The 9,754-nt window shown below is 32.2% G+C and overlaps 1 protein-coding gene across 1 annotated transcript; it reads right to left on the bottom strand.

Annotated features, from left to right (window-relative positions):
• Positions 1 to 309: 309 nt before the first annotated feature.
• Positions 310 to 8,169, bottom strand: LOC145977270 (E3 SUMO-protein ligase ZBED1-like). The gene is made up of 6 exons (XM_083109134.1): positions 8,033 to 8,169; positions 7,469 to 7,661; positions 3,736 to 3,929; positions 3,412 to 3,637; positions 2,494 to 3,314; positions 310 to 537 (listed from the first exon to the last, which is right to left on the bottom strand). The coding sequence occupies exons 3-6, from the start codon at positions 3,850 to 3,852 to the stop codon at positions 310 to 312; spliced, it is 1,392 nt and encodes a 463-aa protein (XP_082965260.1). The 5' UTR covers positions 3,853 to 3,929; positions 7,469 to 7,661; positions 8,033 to 8,169.
• Between the last annotated feature and the right edge of the window lie 1,585 nt (positions 8,170 to 9,754).

Here is a 9,754-nt window from a genome sequence, read left to right as displayed (position 1 = left end):
TGATATTACACTCATTTGGATTCCGATTCATGTGGGAATTCTTGGAAACGAAACAGCGAACTACCTGACGGGAGAAGCAACCAGGCATGGAGAAATGACAGACTATTTCCCTCCTCACACCGACTTTTATCCGGTCGCTTAGGATAAATATTATGAAGCAGTTAGGAAGTATTTGCTTGCCAAAGTTGATAACAAGGGCAGGCAGTACTTCAGCATACATCCATCCTTTTCAAAGCGACTTTAGTCCGCTAAACTCAATCTTAGCCGAGCAGATACTGTTGCTGTCGAATCCGCTCTAATCACTACAATTTAAATTTTAGCTTTCACAGATATGGCATCGTTGGTCAATCCGACTATCCTTGTGGCTTTTTCCGTCAGGATATAAATCACATCCTTTGGTCCTGTCCGCTTCTGGAGATCCACCAACGACAGTTGACTTGTGCCTTTGAGGCCGCTATGGACGTTCCTCCGCCATACGATATATTCGAACTTCTGTGTGACCCATCCGGCAAAATCATCTTTCCAATTCTTTTCTTTCTTCACAAGCACAACATTCAAATATAAATAAGTAATTTCTGACGGGACAGTTTATTTACTCCTTCTCGTGATCTGTCAACTCTGAAGAATACATGACAGCAGGGGCGACGTCTGAGGCTGCCCAGTGTCAAAAACAGAAGAAGAAGATCTATATTATATACTAGACCGCTAACTTGCGTCAAATACGTGTCCACAAAATTTATGTACTAAATTCTAACGTTGGTAGACAGTAGTCACGTTTGTGATTGGTCGATGTTATGTACGTAAATATGTAATTTGTGTATAAACTTACAGTCGAATAAAAGTTATCTTTAAATAATATATAATATTCTTCATTTTTAATTAAAAATTATTATAACCATTAAAAATAAAATATATCAAAATATATTTAAAAGTGAAAATTAAATCAAAATTGGCAAGAGCTACAGCGCGGTAGTTGGGGCGCAGGGGAAGAAATAACACTTCTTTCTTATTGATTGTTGTTTATTTCAAATCTAAAAACTACACTAATAACGAATGTTTCCGATCGTTTTTGATCCTTCCTCAGCACGATTAATAACATAACAAACTATTACATTATAAAAAAAGGAGAAAAGTTTATCTCCTCTTTGACGCGCAGGTGACGCGAAACTGCATCGCGCGGAGATCTAACAAGCCTACTGCTTCCAAAAGTTCACCAAATGTATTAAAATTTGCTGTGTAGAATCGCAGCAGATCTAACAAATCGAGTAAAAAATTAAATACCGATATTATATGTGAATTTTCTTTTATGTTTAAAATTAATAATTGGAAGCATGACTCACTAGATTCCACGTTTTCTTTTTCCATCAATACACAAAATATTACTAAATACAGTAATGCTAAAATAGACACGCCCGCACCCGGCAACGCAACAGAGGGAAAAGATACGTAAGCGGAACTTACGCGCATATATACAGGGTGTCCCATTTTATTTTTGTTAGTCAAATATCTCGATATTATTTAGAGTTAGAAAAAAATGTTTCAGACAAAAGTTGTATGACTTGAAAGGGGCCATAAGACGGTGTCATTGGTTTGACCTTGAAAGTCGTTTGAAGGTCACGTGAAGGTCACCGTCAATTTTTTTAATGGAACTGCCTACTTTTTATTGCACATTCTTGCAGCTCATCTCGAGAGCTTTCCAAAACACTACAATTAAGTTAGTTTTCATTAAGTACTTTCTGAGTTATGAGGCTTGAAATCATTTCTTAATTTTACATAAGCCGTAAAATATCTTGTAAAATATTCATTTTTCGATTATTTTACCTTAATACTTTTATGTACAAAATAATGAGAGGAATCAATTGGTGTAAAGAAAACACATAGTTGTTTCGAAGAAAAAATATGTAATTTGCAATTAACATTTTTATTGGCAAATATTGTTTCGCAATGACTTGCAAAAACGGATATATTGATTTATTATACCAGTAAGATATAGGATCTTCAGTTAAACCAATTGTTGGTTGGTTGGTTGGTTGGTTGGTAATGTTTCAAGTCAATTGGCATATCATTCGATTTTTCATGAGATTGCTTATTAGCAAGATCTTCGTGAAATGACCATATGTCATTTGAAAGGCTTGCATTCTCAATTAATTTTGTATTTTCTTGAACAAAGAAATTATTAATATTTTCCATTTGATTAATTATTTTATTTATGGATCGTGAGCAAGCAATGTGATTATTAAAATGTAATCGTTTAAAGCGAGGATCTAAGATAGTTGATGCGGCCAAAAGATGTACTTGCTCTATGGCTCCAAATCGCGTATTAATATTAGTGGAGAGTGAATTAAGTAGTTTTATGGCTGCACTTGAAGATACATTAACGGTTAAACGATCAATTTTCATTTTCAAACAGTTGATTAGTGGTATTATTTTACTTCCTGTAACGTATTGTTCACCACAAATTTCTTTTGTAGCAGCTTCGATAAGATTCATTACTTGTATTATTTCTTTGGCAAGTTGCAGTTCTGAAGCTGTTAACATTGGAGGTGTTTTAGGACATTTCAATAATGTCAAACTAATACCATCCGATAGTTCAATAAATCGTTCTAACATATAATATGTCGAATTCCATCGTGTGGGAACAGATTGAATCAATTTTTTTACATTATGTTTACGTAACTCATCTGCAGCAACAACAGACTGTTTAAAAAACGTAACCAACGTCTTTATTTTTTCACAAAAGGCCTCGATTTCGCCATTATCTTTCAATGATACCGTTGCAACTAACAATAAGTTCAGAGTATGAGCAAAACAAGGCAAATGTTTATTCTTCCCAAATATATCATTGACTGCCTTTACAATATTTGCTGCATTATCTGTCACAACAGTAACAAGATTATCTGTTTGAATATGCCATTCAGTACATATACTTAAAAGCCACTGTCCAAGATAATCTGAGGTATGCCTTTCACTTAATTCAGTCACTCCAATAATTATAGAAGTAAGTTTTTCATTGAAGACAAAATGCGCTGTCGTTCCTAAATAGCTTCTCGTATTTAATGTGTCCGTCCACACATCTGTCGTGAGACACAAGTACTCAACAGAAGATAACTTAAGTTTCATTATATTTGAGAAAACTTCATATTTCTCTTCTATTAACGTTGTAATAGTTTTTCTTCCCGGAATCTTATACAGAGGTACAGCCGTTTTTATGAAATATTTAAAACCCTCTTTTTCTACCGTATTAAAAGGTAAATTGTCTTTTGCAATCATATAAAGCAGCGCATTTGTTATTTGTCCACTTTTTGCACCTCCTTCTAACAAAAATCAGTCTTATAAGAATCTTGTTTTTTTTTTACAACTTTATTAGTGACTTTAAGAGATAAGAACAAAAATAAAAATATATTTTCTTACCTTTAAAGGCTTTTATATTAGATATTGTTTCATCTATTTGTGGCTGAATATTCTTCACTTGCTGAATATTTTTCTCTTTCTCTTGTTCACACACAGATGATGTAGATATTGCTGGAGAATACGACCGTGTAGAACATGACGGTGTAGAACTGTGCGATATTGTTGATATCGATGATAATATTACATGCGGGTCGTTTTCAGATTCATTTAATTCATTAATATTTTCCTAAATCAGAAAAGAAATTATTTATTAAAATATATATTAATACTTAAATCATAGAAAACATTTTAATACTGCATTTGAATTATAAAATTTAAACTTACTTTACATTGAATTTTCTGTTTCTTGTTATTTTCTTTGTCTGATTGATTTAACGTCTCATGTTTTCTTTTAAGATGATTTTTCAAATTAGTGGTATTTCCACCAGTTTTCACTATCATTTGACACAATTTACATTTGCCACCAGTATCAGTGCAAATAAAATATTTCCAAACAATACTTTTACTTTTAGATGACACTGTAAAAATAAACTTCTGTAAAACTATTATATTAAATCAAAATTAAATAAGAAAAATAATGGTGACATTTAACAGAATGAAGTCTTCCTATATGTGATATTTATCTTCAAATTATTATTGATTTGGGCATTGAGTGGTTTTATTTTTGTTATTTATGAAAAGATGATCATGGACAGAAATACATTTAGAGTTTTAAGAGCGTGGTTTCCGAACACAGCCATTGAAATATATACAGGGTGATTCAAAATAACCTAATTGTCCTTAAAATGACGCATTCTTGAGTCAATTCTAAGACGATTTTTCCTTTGGCAAAATTTCGTCCGACGCTTAGTTTTTGAATTATTAAAAGAAGTAATTAACTTATGACGGGTCGGATACAAGAAGCAGGCAAGGGTGGCGCGATTCACTGTCAGACGCGGGTGCTTACGCGGGGCGCCTGCTGCGATCACCTGATCGCTACAGACATACACACACATGCGAATACATACATCCTCATTCTCTCTCTCTCTCTCTCTCTCTCTCTCTCTCTCTCTCTCTCATTTGCTTACTCACTTTAAGTCATTATTATTCTTACTTAAATTATTATTTACTTTTTATTATTATACGTTTTCGCTTTAATTATTTTTTCAAATTAATTTTTTTTTTTACGAGAGGGAAAAATGCATTTTATGGATACTCACCGGGCGATCCGGTTATGTGAGTTATGTGGGACTCGAGTACCAAGTCGAATTACCAACTCGGTACTCCCTACTCACTAAAAACCCCTCTCTTTCGCGAATTTTCTCTAACACTGTTTGTTTGACATCCCGAAATCTGTTTTCACACAACACCAAAGAATAGTTATTATTACCTTGTTCGATGTATTGCTATAATTCCTTGAGAAATGAATTTTCCAATAAATCGTACTTTCACTCAAATTGAACGTAGATATCACGTTCTAAAGGACAGAGATCCACACTAAATAATTAATCGAAAGTTCTTTTTTCTTTTATAAACTGTATTCTTTTATAAACTTCAACATAATCACATTCATTCACTCGATAAGACGAGAAATTTACCAATGACTCTATCACTAATTACTATCAATCACTGTCGAATAATCACTGTTGGCAATTAAAAATCACTCGATTAAAGAAAGACACGCGCACATACGTTATTACACGACGCGACGACGCGACAACGCGACGATATTTACCCGGCGACAGCAAACAGTTTTTGGTTATGGTACGTTACGGTAGGTTAAGGTACTAACAGCGCTGTCGAACGTGAACATGTGTTTGATTGAAGACGCGACAATTTAGCGTATAATATTATTATCATATGATATTTATACATCGTATATTTGTTTTTTAAAATTAATTAGAATAAATAAATGTTTAATACTTTCACTATTAATGTTAAATATTATTTATTATTAATACTAAATATTATTATTAAATATTCTTAAATATTATTATTAATATTAAATATTTATTTATTATTATTAAATAGTATTATTAATATTAAATATTTATTTATTATTATTAAATATTATTATTAATATTAAATATTTATTATTATTAAATATTATTATTAATATTAAATATATTCATTTATTATTATTAAATATTTATTAAACTATTATCTGATTGAAAATCGATAATCATATGAAAATAATATGAAAAAATATTAAATTCTGTCGTTTCAATTTCTCTTGGTTTTTTTCTTATGGTTTTAAAAACGAAATCAGAGAGACCAATATTTTTGAACATTTGGAACATTTTCTTTCGTTTTTAAAACCATAAGAAAAAACCAAGACAGATTAAAAAGCTAGAATTTAATGATATTTTTTCATATTACTTTCATATTATTATTGATTATCGATTTTCAATCAGATAATAGTTTAATGAATATTTAATAATAATAAATAAATATTTAATAATAATAATATTTAATAATAATAAATAATATTTAACATTAATAGTGAAAGTATTAAACATTTATTTATTCTAATTAATTTTAAAACAAATATACGATGTATAAATATCATATGATAATAATATTATACGCTAAATTGTCGCGTCTTCAATCAAACACATGTTCACGTTCGACAGCGCTGTTAGTACCTTAACCTACCGTAACGTACCATAACCAAAAACTGTTTGCTGTCACCGGGTAAATATCGTCGCGTTGTCGCGTCGTCGCGTCGTGTAATAACGTATGTGCGCGTGTCTTTCTTTAATCGAGTGGTTTTTAATTGCCAACAGTGATTATTCGACAGTGATTGATAGTGATTAGTGATAGAGTCATTGGTAAATTTCTCGTCTTATCGAGTGAATGAATGTGATTATGTTGAAGTTTATAAAAGAATACAGTTTATAAAAGAAAAAAGAACTTTCGATTAATTATTTAGTGTGGATCTCTGTCCTTTAGAACGTGATATCTACGTTCAATTTGAGTGAAAGTACGATTTATCGGAAAATTCATTTCTCAAGGAATTATAGCAATACATCGAACAAGGTAATAATAACTATTCTTTGGTGTTGTGTGAAAACAGATTTCGGGATGTCAAATAAACAGTGAGAGAAAATTCGCGAAAGAGAGGGGTTTTTAGTGAGTAGGGAGTACCGAGTTGGTAATTCGACTTGGTACTCGAGTCCCACATAACTCACCGGACCGCCCGGTGAGTATGCATAAAATGCATTTTCCCCTCTCGTAAAAAAAAAAGAAATTAATTTGAAAAAATAATAATTAAAGCGAAAACGTATAATAATAAAAAGTAAATAATAATTTAAGTAAGAATAATAATGACTTAAAGTGAGTAAGCAAATGAGAGAGAGAGAGAGAGAGAGAGAGAGAGAATGAGGATGTATGTATTCGCATGTGTGTGTATGTCTAGCGATCAGGTGATCGCAGCAGGCGCTCCGCGTAAGCATCCGCGTCTGACAGTGAATCGCGCCACCCTTGTCCTACCTCTTGTATCCGACCCGTCATAAGTTAATTACTTCTTTTAATAATTCAAAAACTAAGCGTCGGACGAAATTTTGCCAAAGGAAAAATCGTCTTAGAATTGACTCAAGAATGTGTCATTTTAAGGACAATTAGGTTATTTTGAATCACCCTGTATATATATCATTAATATCTTATTTATATCTTACTTCATTCTGTGTTTATTAAATGTGTCCATTATTTTGTTAGTCCATTAAAATATTTTCTATTGCTTACTTATTATTCTTTATAATAAATATTTCTGCAAACATACCAAATGGATAATAGACGAATTAAAAGAGACACACACACACACACACAAAATGATTAGGATTAGAAATTAGTTCAGTATCTCATGCGTTATGCTTATGCAACCACCTGCAATCCACCAAATAAAAACCTTTCCTGTATAGAAACAAATAATGAGATAAAAGAAAACGAACCACAAGTTCTCAAATCCTTAATTTAAATTTCCATAAAAACACCTGAATATAAGTTAATATTACACAAATGATAGCGTGAATGATAAGTTTAGAAATACGCATGCATTTAGAAAAAGTAAAATACGAACCTTTAAGTTTATATAAAACAGTCTTGGTCCGAACAGGAGTATGTATGTACAATGTACAAACTTTGTATTGTACCTCTCCAAGTAATAATAAAATACGTCATATAGAACAGTCTCGATTCAAACAATAGGGAAACTTTGTGTTGCATCTCTTCAAGTAATAGTAATACGCTAAATTAGATTACATGAAAATTATCTGAAAAATAAATATGCAATATTATGTTACACACACTTCAAATCATAACTCAATTCATTTTTTAAATAATTTACAGAAATTAATAAATTATAGCAAAAAGAATAAAAAACTACTAAATTGCTTTACAATTCTAATAAAACATAGGACAATAAAGTACAGTAAGAGCAAGGTGAAATATTTATTCGCAGTAATATATTCTATACTTTATTTAATGAGATTATCGAATCTTAAGTGTGGAATAAATTATTGTAAATAAGTATCTCGCATTGCTCTTACTGCTATTTATTGTCTTGTCCTACGTTTTATTATCCAATTATAAATATAAGTTAAAAAATATGCTTGTTTTGTAAGAAGTAATGTAAAATACGTACCTTTCATTAGAATACTCTTGAACAAATAGTTGAACAGTTAAAACGTGACTGTGGTAACCGCTATTTCACTATTTTCATGACCGCCTGACCGGGTCAAAAAAGTAATGCACAACAAGGAACAAAGAACGAAGAACACGTGTAGTAACGCTTTTCAACACGTGCGTTATGCCCGTATCACACTAGCGGCTCGCGGTCGCGACTGCGATTGCGTTTGCGATTGCGATTCTGTCTAAACCAATCAGAAACCAACGGCCAGCGATTGCGACTGACGACTGCCATTTAGCTTTCCATCTATTTTTTTTTTAAGTCGCAATCGCAATCGCAGTCGCAACCGCGAGCCGCTAGTGTGATACAGGCATTACACGTGTTACAAGTTTTAAGGTTAAAGGTGAAAGCACATAAAATTGCAGGAGCCATGGGCAGAATGCAGAAGCCATAGCGCATGCGCTATGGTATCTGCATTCTGCCAATGACTTCTGAATTTTTAATCTACATAAAAATACATAATACATAACCACGGGCATAACTCATTGCCGGTCCTAAAGTCAATTGCGTTTTCAAAAAGAAAATAACAAGAAGAGTTAAGAAAAAACGAATTTATTGATTAACACGTAAGTATTCTCATTATTTAATTATCAATATAATGAAAATACAAACTGACAATGATCGTATATAATTATTCGTGTGAATTATCTCAGTCTTATTAGTATTTTGTTAATTTGATTTTGTTTGTAACTTTAGGACCGGCAATTATGCTCGTGGCTATGTATTATGATATGTATATTTATGTAGATTGAAAGTTCAGAAGCCATTGGCAGAATGCAGATACCATAGCGCATGCGCTATGGCTTCTGCATTCTTCCCATGGCTCCTGCAATTTTATGTGCTTCCACCTTAAGGATTGCGTTGTGCGTTCGGAAATTCAGTAATTCAATACTGATGCCAGTATAAAATATCTATATTTCCAATAGTGGCAGCAGTGCTGGCAGTGAATTTCGAAACGCAGTCAAGAATGACAACATTTCATGATCACCACATGACTAGTAATAAAATATAGAAATTAAATATTAATGGCTGCGAGTGGGATGTGGGAAGGCATTGGGATTGACCAATCAAGTCAAACAGAGTGATAATTTCTTTATTCTGATTGGTTGAAGCTTGAAGCAATGCTTAAAAGCATTTCTAAAACAAATCTTTTATTAACGAATCGAAAAATCGATTTCGTCTTAAAATAATCAATTTATATAAAAATCAAATAGAAGAAAATCGATTTAAAAAATCGATTATTTGCTAAGAAAAAATCGATTCTGTAAAAATCGATTCAGAATCGAACATCCCTAAATTTTTATCAATTTATTAACTTTTTATTTTATAAATGACAAATGCAGTAAATTTGCGCGCAATTCGATTGCGCACAGTTCTTTTGCGCACAGTTCATTTCGATAGGGGTTCAACATTTTATAAAATTTAAATTTATATAGAATTTGATACAATTTAATACAATTAAAAAATATCAGAAATATATGTGTACACACACACACGCGCGCGCGCGGGGGGGGGGTGCAAGGAGGGCCTTCGGCTTCCCCTCCCGCAATCACCTCGCCGGTAGGCAAGGTGGATCTCGCTTTACAACTTACAGCATATATCCATTGTGCGCAATTGAACTGTGTGCAAAAGAACTGTGCGCAAAAGAACTGTGGGTAAAAGAACTGCGGACAAAAG

Source organism: Camponotus vicinus, unplaced genomic scaffold (assembly GCF_025532165.1).
Source record: "Camponotus vicinus isolate PSW18456_S1 unplaced genomic scaffold, iyCamVici1.0 SCAF_9, whole genome shotgun sequence".
Lineage (NCBI taxonomy): Eukaryota > Metazoa > Arthropoda > Insecta > Hymenoptera > Formicidae > Camponotus > Camponotus vicinus.
This window is presented reverse-complemented; position numbering and strand designations above follow the sequence as displayed.

Coding starts and splice junctions, on each gene's coding strand:
- LOC145977270 (XM_083109134.1), bottom strand. CDS start 3,852: ATGATAGTGAAAACTGGTGGAAATACCACTAATTTGAAAAATCATCTT. Junction 3,638..3,735: donor AACAGAAAATTCAATGTAAA/GTAAGTTTAAAT, acceptor TTTCTGATTTAG/GAAAATATTAATGAATTAAA. Junction 3,315..3,411: donor TAATATAAAAGCCTTTAAAG/GTAAGAAAATAT, acceptor GATTTTTGTTAG/AAGGAGGTGCAAAAAGTGGA.